Source organism: Balaenoptera musculus, chromosome 9, assembly GCF_009873245.2.
Source record: "Balaenoptera musculus isolate JJ_BM4_2016_0621 chromosome 9, mBalMus1.pri.v3, whole genome shotgun sequence".
Taxonomy (NCBI): domain Eukaryota; kingdom Metazoa; phylum Chordata; class Mammalia; order Artiodactyla; family Balaenopteridae; genus Balaenoptera; species Balaenoptera musculus.
Window position 1 is genome coordinate 65,340,258 of NC_045793.1, and position 17,135 is coordinate 65,357,392.

At 37.3% G+C, this 17,135-nt stretch overlaps 1 protein-coding gene across 1 annotated transcript; it reads right to left on the reverse strand.

Annotated features, from left to right (window-relative positions):
* Positions 1–4,484: 4,484 nt before the first annotated feature.
* Positions 4,485–11,524, reverse strand: NDUFA4 (NDUFA4 mitochondrial complex associated). The gene is made up of 4 exons (XM_036863908.1): positions 11,358–11,524; positions 9,873–9,961; positions 9,117–9,177; positions 4,485–4,702 (listed from the first exon to the last, which is right to left on the reverse strand). Exons 1-4 carry the CDS (start codon positions 11,397–11,399, stop codon positions 4,646–4,648), a joined length of 249 nt encoding a protein of 82 aa, XP_036719803.1. The 5' UTR covers positions 11,400–11,524; the 3' UTR covers positions 4,485–4,645.
* Positions 11,525–17,135: the final 5,611 nt, after the last annotated feature.

A 17,135-nucleotide genomic window follows, 5' to 3' on the forward strand; every position in this document is an offset into this window, starting at 1 on the left:
GCAGGAGATACATTAAGCCTCTAACATATATTATCTTATTTAATTCTAAAGACAACCTATGAGACAGGTCTAGAGGGTTCAGGGAATGAACTTGAAGTCAAATTGTCTGGATTCAAAGCCTGGCTCCACCACTTCCTAGTTAAGTTTGACCTTGGGCATATTTTTATGCCTTGGTTTCCTCATTTGTCTAAAAAAGTGGCGGGGTGAGAGTGGTAGAGTAATAAGTCTGCCTTACAATGTTGTAATTAGTAGTAAATGAAGTAATACATATCATGCCTGGCTCAATAATGTTATCCATTATTGTTAGTTTCATCCTGATATGAGATGCCTTCTTATAATAACCCTTTCTCTTGACTTTTTTCTTTACCTTCTACCTAACCAAGAAAGGTGGAGATTTCCTCCAAAGATGAATTCTACCAACCACCTTAGAGGAAAGGAACAAACTGCTACAGTGGGAAATACCAAAGAGTAATAAATGTATATATAATTTCTATGTATACTTTTACTAGACTTGAAATTTAAATTTCACATTTAGGGGTTCTGTTTTGCTATGCAGCAACTGCTATTTGTTAAGATAACAAGGTTCCTGCATGCCATATTTAAGCATTTTTGAATAAGGGGTTACAGAGTAGCATTCTAACATATCCTCTTACACCACTAGAAGTAAGCCTTGGATATATAAAAACGTTTCCTGTGAATTATTTTAATTATGCTGAGCATGCATTGCTTTTACAATTGGAAAGAAAAGAAAACATGCAAAAAAAGAAAATGGATATTTTTTGGCAATGGTGACTATGGTATGTGGATTCTAGGAAACTTTTTGCTGTTGTTGTTAATAAAAGGAGGACACGTCTGGTTTTATTTGTGCTTGTACCTGATTTTTCCTTCATTCAGATTCATCCTGACTGAAATGTTGTGAAATACTAGGCTTCAAATACCCGGATAAGAGATGTTTTAGTACAAACATAATGCTCTAGTCGGAAGTTTAAAAGACCTATTAAAAACTTAGCCACTGGTGGGGGGTGGGGAAGTAAAGCTCAGAGCCCTTTTGCTAAAGGCGCGCCATAATCTCCAATTCTGATTCTCTGCCTCCATCAAGTCACTTGGAGCCACTTATGATTAGCCACTCTAGACACTCGATGAACTGGTCTTTTATAAATATCTCTTGAACACCAACTGTGTGCCTGGTACCATTCTAGGTGTTGAGGATACATCAAACAAAACAAAGAAACAAAACAGCAAAAATTGTCATCGTAGAGCTTACATTTTAGTGGAGGGAGATATATAAAACAAAATAAGATAATTATGTAACGTATCAGACAGTAATAAGTACTGAGATGAAAACAAAGAAGGGAAAGGAGATAAAAAGTGATGAGAATGCAGTAGGTGTGAAATTTTGGACAGGGAAAGCCTCATTAAAAAGGTGGCACTGGAGCAAAGACAAGAAAAAGTGAGAGAGCAGGCCATGCCAATATTTGGGGAAGAGAATCCCAAGCCAGGAAAGGGCAAATGCAAAGCCTTGAGGCATGTAGAGGATCTAGGATATCCACTTGCTGGTGTGGGAGCAAAATGGAAAATAGTAAAAAGTCCGAACGTTTTCTTTTTTTAAAGTATCTAGCTTTTATTGAGTAAAATAGGGACATGTCGGGGGTTTTGAACAAAGGAATAAAGATCACTTTGAGTTTTGTATTAAAGATCACTTTGACTGCTGTGCTGAGAACAGACTGTAGACAGGGAGACCAGCTGAGAGGTTATTTTAATATTCCAGGTTAGATGACAATGGCTTAGGACCAAGGTGACAGTAGGGGAATTGTGTGTTGAAAATAGTGAGATTCTGGGCATTATTCTTAAGGTAGAGCAAACGTAATCAATATATGGATATGGGGTGTTAAAGAGTTAATGAAGACTCCAAGGATTTTGGCCTGAACTACTGGAAGGATGGTGTTCCTATAAACTGACATAATTGAAAACAGCAGGAATGAAGATTGTGGATGTGGGAACTGAGAAGTTCACAAGTTCAAATTGGACATGTTAATCTGAACAATTACTTTGGACAGCCAAAGCATGGTATTTGAAGACATGAGACTGGATAAAGAGAGTTCAAATAGTGAAAAGGTCCAATGTGTTTTTCCTTTGGGGCACTCCAACACTAAGTGAAGGTGTATCACCAAGAGACTGAGTAGAAAAGCCAACGATGTAAAAAGAAAACAAAGACAGCATGTTGTTCTAAAGAGTGAAGGAAGAAAATATTTCAAGGAGCTGGGTCAACTGTTACTATTAGGTCAAAGTGAGCAATGATAATTACCTTCTGAATTTAGAAACATAGAGGTCATTGATGCCCTAAACAGAAGCATTTTTAGTTGAGTGGTAAGGGTAAAACCTGATCAGGGTGGGCTAATAAACTTGAAAGAAGCAAAATTCAGCATAATTTTTGCTTGGCTCTTGTTTCAAGTACCTACTGGGAAGCATTTGTCAATTCTCAAAACTGCAATTTTTCGAATATACATAAATGCTACCCAAGGCAACATCTGTATTTAAATGTAGCTCTGCCTAGTGACCTCATTAAGCTGAGGAACTGACAAAGCAGTCTGCTGTATATTTAAATAAGCAGCACAGTAAAAGCATAATTTTAAACAAATTCATTTAAGGAAAAAAGAAAAAGAGCACGTTATCGTTCCTGGCAGCATTGATACCTGATGCAGTCCTAAGTGACAGTCAACTTCCATTGCCATTGCAGCTTCCTGAATAGCAGTAATTGGATGTAATAGTGTCTTCAAGACATACTATATCTCATGCCAAATTTTACATTGTTTTATGTGGGAAAGTCCAGGAATACTGAACACAAAGAGTTTACTTAAAGTTTAAGAATCTTAAAAAGATCCATACAATTGTCTTCAATAGTAGAAAATGCTATTACTAATTTCTTAACGCATTTATTCGGAACTGCTTAATAAAATGTTTGTCTTTCAATTACTTAGCTATTTATAACTATGGCCCTGTAGTTTTTTACACATTTTTAAACTTTGAGGTGATTTGTGCCAAAGCATCCAGAGTGGTTCCCAACATGGGTGGGAATGAGACAATTTTGCCCACTAGGAAACATCTGGCAATGTCTGCATGCATTTTTGGTTTTCACAACCTGGAGAGGGGAGGAGTGCCACTGGCATATAATGGCAGAGGACAAGGATGCTGCTAACTATGCTAAAATAAAAATGCATAGGACAGGCCACTACAACAAATGGTCTGACTCAGAAAGTCAACAGTGGCAAGGCTGAGAAACTCTGCTCTGGAGATTGAAATTATGCAAGAGACACGGGAGCTTAAAAATATGGACAGTCAAGTAACTGAAATGCACTCTACATTCATTTCAAGACTACCTGGGTTCAAATACAGTTGGTCCTCCACATCCATGGGTTCTGCGTTCATGGATACAGATATGCCATTTTATATAAGGAACCTGAGTTATCTGTGGATTTGGGTGTCTGCAGGGGAGGGGGGGGGTGTCCTGGAACAAATCCCCCAGATACCAAAGGACAACTATATCCACGTTTGACTAACAGAATGAACTTGAATAATTTAAGTCTTGGTTTCCTTACTGTTTTTGAAAAAAATTTAAGCATTTGATATAATCCACATAATTTAACATTTAATTCAGTTCCTGACATGTAAAATGTGCTATTACTTCGTAAACACAAAGATTTATTATACCTATATATTAAAATCCAAAATTGTCTCACTAAATTCCTCAAGTTTCTATAATGTCATGATTTACATATACCTATGTGGAAAGTTGATATATGACATGGTTAATTCTTGATTAGCCACCACTGAACCATTGAAATGTTCTGCTCATTTGATCATTTGAGATCCAGCTAAAAGGTCAGAGCTATGTAGCAGGTAACATCAATATATACCCAAACATTTTCTCTTACCAAATTCCAATTCCACAGCCCATTCTTAAAAAGTTAACTCTCACTCAAAATTGCTACTAACATACTTTCTAGCCTTTGAAAACCTGCCAAGACTCAGCAGAAGTTCTCAAGAGCTCTTCTTGGCCACTAGTTCCATGGTTAGTAGCGATGGACTCAGATCCAACAATCCCCAGCCAGACCACAGCGACTAACAACCTTAAAAATCTTCAGCAAAGAGAATGCCATGGTAAAAACCAGCATGAACAACTGCACATACTTCGACATCAGCCAGTAACAGAAATCTAGAGGTTTTCATTTTGCCCATGCCAAAGAGGTTTGAATAATCTTGCCAGTCTACGTTCGATTTCCAGTTCCAGTTCTTAAATATGCCCTAGTGTTACCAATGGCCTACACACAAAATAAAAGTGTTTTATTAGAGTAGCTTAAAGTCTTATTTTCAAATTACACGAATACACAGAAATTCAAGAAACTCCTTAAATTCTAACAGTTTATTTCCTATACCCTAAGTTATAAAATTCAGAGTAGAGTTTCGGCATTAAATAGTGACACACATCAAGTTTCAAACTATTTATTAATCAGTGTAAACCCCATCACAATACACCAACATGATTTTGTGCATTTAAAGGGGAAATATTTCCTGGTTAAGTGGAAAATTGTGCGGATGGCTTCTGGAAGACCTTCATTCTAAGCAGCTTTATAGTGAAACATTTCATTTAGAAGTCTGGACCTTCTTTCTTCAGTTTGCTGTAATCTACATTCACTGAGTAGAACTTGGAAAAGAAAAAAGATATTTTAGATAATCAATCAAATACACAAAGATGGTACAGAAGTTTAAGATTATTTTTATTCAGCTTTCTATAGTAACAATTACAGACATTAATTTTGTATTAGGAATATTTAACAATATAAAAGTCATTCAAACAAAGACATTAAAATTCCAGTTCTTTAATAATGGTTTTGGTAAGGTAAAAATATTCAATCTTCCTCAGAAGAGCAGTGCCAGTATAATCTGGTAGAACCTATAAAAAAATTCTTCTATTTCAAGGTGAATAATTATGAATTTCTTCTGATGCATACTTCCAATTCTTATGTTTTTACTTCCATCTCCACTACGTACATGGGTGACTCTCCAACAGAATAGAGAAATACCAGTTATCATCCCTATTTGGTTAGCAAAGGGCTATAATTTAGATGGGAAAGATTTATAGCAATAAAGATTGGCTAGTAATATAAAGTAATACTTCGTTGTGTGTTTGTTTCCATACTTTTTAGATACAAATTGGCCTGCTTTGATGGCTTTTCTGTCCATTTTCTCTCTCTCACTTAGACGTTTCCTTAATTTCCTAACCCAGAATGCATCAAAATCAAATTCACACCTGACCCGCCTTTGGTACAAAAGCTTTTAAACGGTACAGTATTTCTGCTTTTAAATAATACTGTATTTTGGAAGCTTTGTAATTTCCATAAATTTCCTCATATTCAACTTAAATTTTAGAAATATATCTTACTATCATTACTTAAAAAAACTGCCTCTAACTCAAGAATTTTTTTAAAAAATGATTTATATTTGATACTGCTCTAGAATTCCTACTGAGGAAACATTAGGATTTGTACATAAGCCCAAATAAAGCTATAATCTTGAGTTTACTCATTCTTGTGCCAAAGAACACTGAAGAGGCTGTGCTATAATTACTTGGAGACTACATTATTTAACTCCAAAAGAACCAAAACTGCAGAATTATCATCATTTTCTTCAATTTTTAAGCAAGAAGCTCATAAATCTATGTCCATTATTTCTTCAAACCCTTTTCTTTATTTCTCCAAACATACCCTAACTTCTTTATCTCTAATTGAAAAATTCTTATTTTATTTGACTTTTAAAAAAAGAAAAATTCCCAGGTTGTGAAGCTTATCCTTGAGATACGTACACAGACTTTTATAAACTTTATAAACATAAAAGTATGAATCAGTCATAAAGCAGTATTTTTTGTTCTGACAGTGTTCTCCTATGAAGCAACTGAACTAGACAATGAGACTTAAAAAGAAACTAACTGTATCATCTCTAACGTATTAACAAAATATTAAAGGGAATATTTATAAAAGGAACTGCAGGTTATATTTTAAGAAATAAATATTTATTGGGCTCTTCTAATAGATCCCAGGCACTGCAGGCAGAATGCTTTATGTTTATCTTAATTATCACAACCTTACTCATTCTTACTTTATAAAAGAAGCCATTGAAGATCAAGTTATATGACTTGCCAGAAGCAGGATCAAGCCCCTACACCCAAGCAGAGTGGAAAGGTCACAGTACCTTTGCTAATTTTCTCAAAACTAAGCAGGTTTCTGATGTATTTGCTTTTATTCGGTTCCATGTGCCAGTATCAAAATACTCCGTCGAAGTTATTTTCAAATCTGCTTTATTTTTCAGCTTCCATGACCACATTCCTTTTCTCAGTTTAACGGTGGCTACCTTTAAGGTTTTTGTAACAATAGCTGGGAAGGCACAACATATTCTGATCTCGGCTTTGGGGCATTTTATTCAGTTGAGAAGTGTTGCTAGGCCTTTAATGCTTAAATCCTATTTTAGCCCCCTGTCTTGTTTGTATTAGTTAGCTTCTGCTAGATTGTGAAGTAGCAAAAAATAACCACCAAATCTTAGCGGCTTACAAGAAAGGTCTATTTTTCATTCACATTATATGCCTTTATAAGCTGACTGCCCTGTGTTCTCTTCATTCTAATCCTGGGCTGAATGAGTAGCCCTTAACTGTCAATTTGGTCTCATGACAGATGGAAAAGAACAATGGGGGAACTACATACTGGCTCAGAAGTGGCAGATAGCACTTCCCCTCACTTGATTTGCCAGAGCAAGTCACATGGCCAAATCTGATGTTAATGGGCCAGAAAAAAAATTATCTCAGGTGAGGGGAAGTGAATGATAGAGAAAGAATAATCTAGTCTACTAGTCTTCTAGTCTAGAAGCAGTAGTAGGCATCATCCACTCCAGGCTCACAAGCTTCTGGACTTGATTCCCTTTTATTTCTGCTTGCAAATGTCCCAATTCTTCTAAACTCATCTCTTGGCAAGTAGAGCCAGCAACAGTCCACAAACATCCTGTCTTCCAAAAACCTTTTCTATAACAAACTCTTTAGGCACATGGTCTTCTTTCCAAGTTATAGCAGGTGACACCTTATCAAATATTTTGCCATTACATGATTCATTTTTCCAGGCTCTAATACCAGTATCTTGGCTATTCACAGCCCAATCTATGCCACACACATTCGTTTTTTGTTGCAGCAACGTTCCATTTCCAGCTCACATGGCCTCATACTGGCAGGTATTTTCATGTTCCAGAACATGATTAATAAGTAGCTTCATTAACATAATCACTTGAGGAGCTTTCTGAACTATATACACAGAGACTCCAATATGCTCTTTGATGGAAGGACTGAGGCCTGTTTTGTTTTCTTTTCTTTTTTAAAGTTTATTGGATGTGGAATCATTTTCTCCAGAATGGACTAAAATTTATAGGACAGAAGAAACAGGATGCCTGTGTATCATTTTTTGAGTCAAAATGTGACACAGATTAGATGGTTCACTTCAGCTTCACTAGTGCATTTTTGTTTGTTTCTTGTAGCAAGATCTGTTTAGAGATTTGGAAGCCAAATTATAATCAGAAGGTTGAGTGGAAAGCTTGGAATCTGTAAAAGGTGACAGTTATCTTAAAAGTTGTCATCAGTAATGACAGCATCCATCTCCATCAAGGAGGTATATCTGCTAAGGGGTCCTGAACACTCCTCGGTCAAGACACCTCTTCTTGAGAGTGCTCAAAGAAACTGCTATTTTTTGATGAAGCAGCCTGGTATAATGGAAAATTCATGGCAAGTTATATACTTTAAATGGGTAAATTGTACGGTATGTGAATCATACCCTAATAAAGCTGCCCCCCACCCTTTTTGACATTGCAAGGATTTTATCTTCGTATGCAAAAATTTTACAGGTAAGTAAAGCTGTGTTTGGGGAATCAATGGTCTCAGATTTTCAACTACATGGATGGACCTTAAGGGCATTATGCTAAGTGAGATAAGTGAGACAGAGAAAGACAAATACTGTATGATATCACTTAAATGGAATCTAAAAAACCTGAACTTGTAAAAACAGAAAGTAGAATGGTGGCTACCAGGGGATGGGGGGGTGGGGAAATTAGGGAGATGTTAAAGGTACAAACTTGCAACTACCAGACCAACAAGTTCTGGAGATTTAATACACAATATAGTGATTATAGTCAACAATACTTTATTATAAACTTCAAAGTTGCTAAGGAACTATCTCTTAATTGTTCTCAACACAAAAAAAGTGATAATTATGTAACATGATAAAGGTGTTAGCTAACACTACTGTAGTAATCATAGTGTAATACATAAATGCATCAAACAACAAGTTGTACACCTCGAGCTTATACAATGTTGCACGTCAATCATGTATCAATAAAACAAATAAAAAAAAGTAAATGGCGTCAGTCCATGAAATCATTCTTTGGAAGAGTAGTTTCACAAACCAGTTTTCCAGAAAGATGTTAAAAAGTTTATCTAGAAGGTTTATGGTAAAATGTAAGTTTCAACTGATTTTCATTTCTTCCTACTAATTCTCAGCTGAAATATGTCAACCATACCAAGAAGAAAGAACAGCTGACCAAACCAGCCACTAGATTAGTGCTACTCAAAGTGTGGTCCATGGACCAACAGCATCAACATCATCTAAAACCTTATTAGAAATGCAAATTCTCAGCCTCTGCAACAGATCAACTGAATCAGAATCTCTGGGGATGGAGCTGAAGAAGATGCCTATGTACACTGAGGTTTGAGAACCACTGCACTACACTACCCAAGAGCAAAGAAAATATTAAACAAGAACTATACTATCTCTTTTTTTTCTTAGTCAAATCAGTAGAATTGAGACATTATCTTCATTTCACATAGAGTCTAAAGCCTGTGAATAAAATCCTTAGAAAAAATATTTGTTAGAAAAATATGCCATTCTAATTTCACAGAACAATCTAGCAATTCTTCTAAGTTCATTATAATAGAATTTTACTTGCAGATCCAATTTTAAAAAAACCCTACCCTATGACAAAGTTTATTAAAATACACTTTCCAGCAATTTTGAAGCAATTTTGTAGCTTACCTTGTACTGATCATTGGGACCCAGTTTGTTCCAGGGTTCTGGGTTATTCTTTTTGTCCCAACTAAAAGAAATAAAACATTATAACTGTTAGAGTAATAAAACACTATTTAAAATAGTCTTGTACTCAAGAAGCTAACATTTCAAATAGATTAATCCCACTTCCTATCAGGTGAAGGATGGTGTTATTTTCATTATGGAGTTGAGAGACAGGATTCATAATAAGCAACCTCACGTAATCAATTAGAAAAAGGTACAACACAGAGCCTCTTGGGGCAGCTGTTCTTGTCCCTATCCTTGTCACAAAAAACTTTACACTTGGCTTTTACTAGTGTTTTCTATTTCATCAATGAAGTGATATATAGAAAACTGCATAGAAAAACAATGAAACAACCTTTTCCATGCCTGTTCTTTTACAACTTCAAAAAGAAGCATTCCCTATTGTGGAAAACAGGCAAAAAACACTTAAACATACCAGCAACCCTGACTGTTTTATAAAAACAATTATCTCGATCCTCACATTACAAAATAGGTATTAGCAGTTCTACTCAACCGATGAGAAAATGAGACTCAGAGAAATTCAGATAATTTCATGAACCAGAAAAAGTAAATGACAACAGTAGAACCGGGATCTGAACTTACTGTATGACAACAAATTTCAGGTTCTTTATACTACTTGATGCTGCCTCCCTAGAAAGGCTGTGGCTCCTGAATCAGTTTGATAAACCATCAAAGTTCTAAACATTTTTAAGCACTTACCTGACATCTGGATTGAACAATGCCAGGCGCAAAACATACAGTGCTGCTCCAGTACCTCCCGCTCCAATAAATATGAAGAGGGGGATCAACTGGAACCAAAAACAAAATAGACAAGAATCAAGAGTCATCTTCAAATACCTACATACTGATAAAAATAAACTGAAAGACTACAGTAGTTTCTACACGTTGATTTCCAAGTCTCAAGCCATCTTTTTATTTTATTTTTTTAAAAAACTTCAACAGCTTTATTGAGGTTTAATTTACATGCCATAAAATTCATTAATTGCAAGTATGAAACCACCAATGAGTTGTAGTAAATTTATAAAGTTGTACAACCATCCCACGATACAATTTTAGAACATTCTCATCACCCCAAGAATCTCTCATGGCCACTGCAGTCACTCCCCATCCCCACACCCAGCCTCAGGCAACCACTAATCTGCATTCTATCTCTATAGTTTTACCTTCTCTTCAAACCGTCTTTCTAATCTTGTCTTAAAAATTGAAGAGATAGACCTCATATTGAGGTAAGATTTCTTATAACTACATTCAAAAGAAAGAAATGTAATTTCCAAAGGATGTGAAGATAATTCTGGTTTAAATGTGGAAAAAGTTACATTCAAATTTTAAATTTTCCCATAAAATATATCGCCTTTTTCACTTAATATTTATACATCACTCCCATTAAATTTCCCAGTTTCTTTCATCTCAAGGCTTGAAAAACAAGCTCTTGGCAAATTACTTAAGCTTGCTTCGATACAGACGTTACGAAAAATAAAAACTCTGTTAAATAAAGAGTCTGAATGAACAAACAGAAACATACCTATTATAAATACCGGTTTTACGCATAATCTCTGAAAACGTACTGCTACCAACGCTTAATGCGTCGTTAGGCAACTGGGTTTAAGATAAAAATTAAATATTGCGTAATTGATTTTTAGGGCCACAGCACGTTGATATGCAGGGGAAAATGTGAGATACAAAAGAACTCAACTGCGATTAAACTCCGCACTACAAAAATCCCCCCAAATATCAAGACGTCCAGACAAACCGAGCATTCCAAGATCAGAGACCCTCATATTTGCCTCAAAGCCTCATGGTGCAATGCAGTGAATACGAGACTCTAAACAGAACAAATAGGGTGCCTGACCTTTGCTGGTCTTTAACCCACACAGCGCACAACTATCCCTCTTGGTCCGACCAACCTGCAAGAGGACGCGCGCCCACCACACTGTTCCAACATTTTATTTTCCTCGAGAGCGTCCCTCACCTTTCGTGTGCCAGGCCAAACCCCACAATGCAAGGCGTGGAAGGTCAGAGCTCAAGGTCCTGGGGCAACCAGCAGAACAGGACAAAGTGACGCAGGGTCCAGCCCCGAGAAACGGTAAGAGGCTGCGAAGGAGAAAGCTCCCAGGGGACTGAGGCAGCCGCAACCCGACACAGGATGCACAAGTGAAAACACTAGGAAAGGGTTTAAGAACTTACGCTAGGATGCTTCTTGGCCTGACCGATGATCTGGCGGATCATGGCTGCGACAGAAGCCTCGAGTCCAGACGGAGAGAACGTCAAACTCGCAAGGCCCGGGACTGAAGAGCCTTCGCGCCGAGGAAGGGCGGACGTCCAAAGTCACCCAGCACCTCCTACCTGAAGGACCCCTGGCTCGGAGGACGGCTTGCGACAGGAGGGCCCGGATGCAGCTGTCCTAAACAGTGCCTGCTTTGATCCAGCAGCTCTCGCGTCCGCTCTAACCTGTCCAAATCAACAGCGTTCAACTGCAAAGTGAAACATTCTCATTCCTATGCTATGCATACTTCTGATGGGTAATTTTTTGCGTCAAAAGTAGAATCCTTCGATTGACTACACAGGCACTTTCTCGGTAGGCCCCGTCTTTAAAGAGGAGGAGGACAGGCGGACGCACGGGCGTCGCGCTCTGCGAGCCGGGTCCTTTTGCTAGCCTCCAGGGAGCCGGGTCCGCGCGCCGAGACGCTGGGGGCGCGCGTGCGGGGCGCGCGCCGGCCGCCGTGACCGCCGCTGAGGGAATTGCGAGGCGCCTTTGGCTGCTGAGCGCCGGGCGACTGGAGGGCAGGTCGAGTCTCTAGCCGCTAAGGTCAGCGACTGCGGTTTAAAAATACTGCAGCTGCTTCCTGTCCTTGACTGTCGTTTACGGGCAGAAGTTAGAAACTAGTAAATGACTTAAAGATGGCAGTTGTCCTGTCAGTGTGATCTATAAACAGTTCCTGGTCCTAGCTTAAGTGTTCAACGCTGCAAAGACCTTTGGAACATTGCCACTATCCTCTCCCCGGGCCTGAAATTGCATTCTAAAAATATGTTTTTATTGGTCGTGTCGCTACACATAATCTTTTCTTGTACCCCAATACAATTGTCATTTATCTGTTTGTTTTTGTGTTTTAACCCGAAAGTCTTCCCTGGGACAGGCTTTAGTGGACACTCTGAACCCCCTCCAACCCCATACGTAACTTAAAGCATCAATCAAATGATCACACAAGTAATTGGGCCTGGAAAGAATAGGAAAAGTCACCTCTGAAAAAGTAATATTAGACCTGAAGGAGGAATAGACGTTAACCAAGTGAAAGGAAGGATGTAGATATACAGAAGAGAGGTAATAGGTGTGACGGTCTGAAACTAAAGAGACTTTTTGAGAAGCTGAAGGAGGTCTATACGTATGGTTGGAACTTGAAGAGGGAGAGCAAGGCGGGAATCAGATCTGCTGGACCAATGGTCATGGGTTTTATGCTGAGAGCATTAGGGAGTTAAGCAAAAGCAAGATGTTGCGGTTGTAAATGATTGCTTTGTCTATGAAGAATGAATTAGAGGAGATAAACATGAAAGGGGAGGGACTGGTTAAGGGGTCGTTACAATAGTCCCTGTGAGATAATGGTAGCTTGGACTAGTATAGGGGATGTGATGATGACGAAAAGATTCCAGAGATATTTAGGAGGTAGCACCAAGACTTAGTGATTGGTCAGACATAGGGGAGTGGGAAGATGGGGGAGTCCAGGATGGTTTCAGAGGTTCAGTTCTGGCTGTGTGGATTTTGATGCCTATTATTGAGATAAAACAATAGAGAATGATGGATATGTATTTATGTAAAACCCGAGTAGACTTCTGTAGGGCAGAAGAGACATATAAACTAGAAGAATACATTTAGGACTCAATTTATTTATTTATTTATTTAAGCCCACCACACGTCTTGTGAGATCTTAGTTCCCCAACCAGGGATTGAACCCGGGCCCTCAGCAGTGAGAGTGGGAGTCCTAACCACTGGACCACCAGGGAATTCCCTAGGACTCATTTCATTAATAGAAAGTGAAGTCATGTGACTGAATGAGATTGTTTAGGGAGAGAAGGTTGAGTGACAAGAGAGACAAAGGACATGGAGCTGGGGAATGCCAATATGCAATGCTTAGGAGAGGAGAAATGGCCAACGAGGTAGCAAAAAAATAATAAGTGGTGATTATTAAGATGACATGTCATGAAGCTTATGAAGACTGGTGTCTTTTTCATTCATTCAGTAAATCTTTATTAAGTACCTACTCTGCATCTGGCACTGTTCTAACTAGGGAGATGGCAGTGAACGAAAAAATTGTTCCTCCCTAATGGAGTTTACATGCTGGTTAGGAAGACAAACCATAAACAAACAAGATAATTTTAGAGAGTAACAAACCAATAAAATACAATAATGAGACAGAAGGACATGGGGGACTGGAGGAAAGAAGTTTACTTTAGTGAGAGTGGACATGGAAGGTTCCTCTGAGGAGGTAATATTTGAGCTGAAACCTAAATGAAAAGAAGGAGGTAAACTGCTGAAGATCTGAGGGAAGAATATTCCAACTGTCAAAAATGGTTTTGAGATTTTAAAAAATAATAAATAAAATGCTCAAGGGAAGCCAGTGTGGCTGACCCATAACAAAATGAGATCAGAGAGGTTATAAAGGTCTCTCTGACATTGACCTTATAAACTATGGTAAGGAGTATGGTTATGTTAAAAGAAAATATCAGCACAAAAATCATGGAAAATACTTAGAAGTGAACACAGAAGCCTAATAGCAGTAAGTGTAGGTAGGCTTTCATTAAAGAAATTAGAAGCAGAAGACCTCTCCTTGCAATATTTTATTTTTAATGATAACACTTGGTAATAAAATAAGTAGGCATACAAGAATGCCACTGTTAATAAGAAAGTAAAATCCAGTGGCTTACTCTTTTGTCATTGACCTAGTTTCTAGAAGTAACAATAATATAGGTAGTCAAGTGATGCCTTTGGAATTGTTAACAAAGCAGGGTTAGAGAATATAAATTTCATTTAAAAAAATTTTTTTTTGGCCACGTGGCTTGGGGGATCTTAGTTCCCTGACCAGGGATTGAACCCGGCCCTCCGGCAGTGGAAGCATGGTGTCCTAACCACTGGACCGCCAGGGAATTCCCTAAGTTGCATTAAAGATTAACCAAAATATCCAATTGTAAAAGTTTAAATTTTGCACATTAAAGTTAGGGGAGTCTGTGAGCAATATTTTAAGCAGAGATTGGAAGATTAGAAGTGACAGTCTGGAAAAAGAAGCCATAGTAGAATATACATATTGTAAAAACAAACTTTAGCTTTAGAAGTAGGATTGGTATGTGTGGTAGATTATATTGTGTACAAATCCCTGCTGCCTCTCCCTGGAAGGGGATATCACTTACTTGCCTCATTAATGTCAGGCTTGATAAGACGACTTGCTTTATTCGCAAATGAGATGTGAAAAGTAGCCTGTGTCATGCACAGGCAGAAGCTTTAAGAGCCAACAAATGCCATGTTCTGTCTTTTCTCTCTGCTACAAGATCAGCAATGGTGTAGATAGAGCCTTCTGTGTCAGGCTGAAAACTACTTGGAGCAGATATGTTGCTGACCTACAGTGGACATGTATTGAGAATGAAAAACAAACCTTTATTGTTGCAAGTCACCAGATTTGAGAGTAGTTTGTTACTGCAGCATAGCCTAGCCTACTGTGACTAATACAGAATTTGGCACTGAAAGTGTGGTGGTGTATTATCATGATAAAAATCCTAAAATATATGACATTGGATTCAGGACCCAACAACATGTGACGAGGTAACTATTACCAGAGGCTAGAAGGATGGCAATCTATATTATGCAGTGCTGGAACATTTCGTGAAGCAATTCTCAATTAATTAGAAGGCAGTTAACATCCCTGATGAACTCAGAGCTTTCAGTGAAATGGCAGGCAAAGGGTATGTTAGGAACATGTGTCAGTTGCTATTCGCAACAGTTGACAAAGTAGTACAATAAAAAGAAGGACTCAGAAAATAATTGATCCATTTGCAAGTTATAATGATAGAGGATGGAGCATCTAGAAAGTTAGTGAAAAAAAAAAGAGGGAGATTTGCTTGCATATAGATGATATAGCCTGAACAAGGCAGAAGAAATAAAAGTTCATAGTGTAAGTGCATCATGTGTAGAAGGAATCGAGATGAGTTCAGTGTGAGGGAGCTTACGTTGCATAAGGAGGAGTTATAGAAAATGAAATGGAAAAGGTTAACCCAGATTTTTGAGAAGTTTATTTGGAACTTTATCTTTTAGGCGGTGAAGATTCATAAGTTTTATATCTAAACACAGGATAAAACAACTACAGGGCATACTGTCTTAATCAATGAATTGGAGCTGTTTTTTACCATTCCACTCTGAAGACATGTGCCCTCTAGATTTCGTGTTCCTTTGTTTGATTTAATTTTGTGAACAACTTAAAAATCCAAAATATCAATTGTTCAAATTAAACGCAAGTTGTTCAGTGAATAAATCTAAAAAATCTAGGCAATATATCAATAGCACCCCCAAAAAATTATTTCTCTTGCATGGTTTCTCTGAAGATTCAAGCCCAGAAAATTCTGGAAGGTATAGTAATTATATGTTGTTATTAATGTGTGACAGGAAAGAAAGAGCTTTATTCTTAGAGAAGAAAAATTTGATAAGTGAGCCATGGAGTGCAACTATATTAATGCAAATCGAAAGCAGAATCTTATATTTTTTACTCTGTTTGCATTTAGGCATTTAATTATTTTTCTAGCAGATAAATTGACAACCAGAGTTGTTTTTCTGCTAACACAAATACAAATTATACCTTCGCTTATTAATAAAGATTCTGTAGCTATACTTAATCTAAAAATAAAAATGTTTTTCCACTAGTATTGTGGTTGCTTAGTATAAACTGTATTTAATTATAAAATTTCTATAAGATAAATGAAAACATAGTTTGTTCTGTGAAAGTTTACTTCCGCTGTTATAACTCTCAAAGCCTCACATACTGTCATCAGTTTAAATTAAATACCTGAAGCATTTTATGTACAAAATTCAATGAATAGTAAAAAGTAAGGAAACTCTAGCAATTTAAAATTGTTGTACTTTTTTTCACTGAAAACTTCTGGTTAAATAATATTTTGGGAAAACTGTGTATTTACAATTTTTGGAAAATTATGCCATACACGTAGATCTTTAAATTATAGCTTTTTGAAAATAACTATGTTCTGTTCTTCTGTGTTGCCATTTATTATCTCTCTGCAATTTCTATCTTTTCTATGAATCCATTCATTCAGTCATTTGTTCATTCATATATTCATTCATTAAACATATATTAAGTGCCTACTATGTATTGTTTATCATGCTAAGTGCTTAGGATAAAAATAACACAGTGCTGTCTTTCTTCGACACCTTGTAGTCTAGCGGGGCTGGGAGTATAATTATTACAAAGCTTTAGGATAAGTGCTACAATAGGCACTGATACACAGCTTAGGTTACTTGGTGTATAGTGTCCTAACCAAGGTTAGGAATATGAATTCATTTTTGGAAATGTTGGGTCTAGGATATCTATGAAGTATCCAATCAGAGATGCTCTGAAGGCTGGCAGAAATATCACTCTTGAGCTCAAGAGAAAAGTTTGGTCTAGAGGTACAATATAAAAGGAAAGGTCACGTATGTGAGAGTTATGGGAATTGATGAGCTTGGCTACAAAGAATGTGTAAGAAGGAAAGTGTAAGGAAAGAAGAGGGTCAGTGATGAAAGTCTAGAGAATACTAACAAAATGAGGACCAGGCCAAGAAGGAGAAGTCAGAACAGAAAAGCTAGAATGAGTTAGAAATGTAGGCAGATATATCCATCAGGGTTCAACTAGAGAAACAGAGCTTCTAGGATATATGCATATGTATATAATGAGGGATTTATTATAAGAAATTGACATTATGCAATTGTGGGAG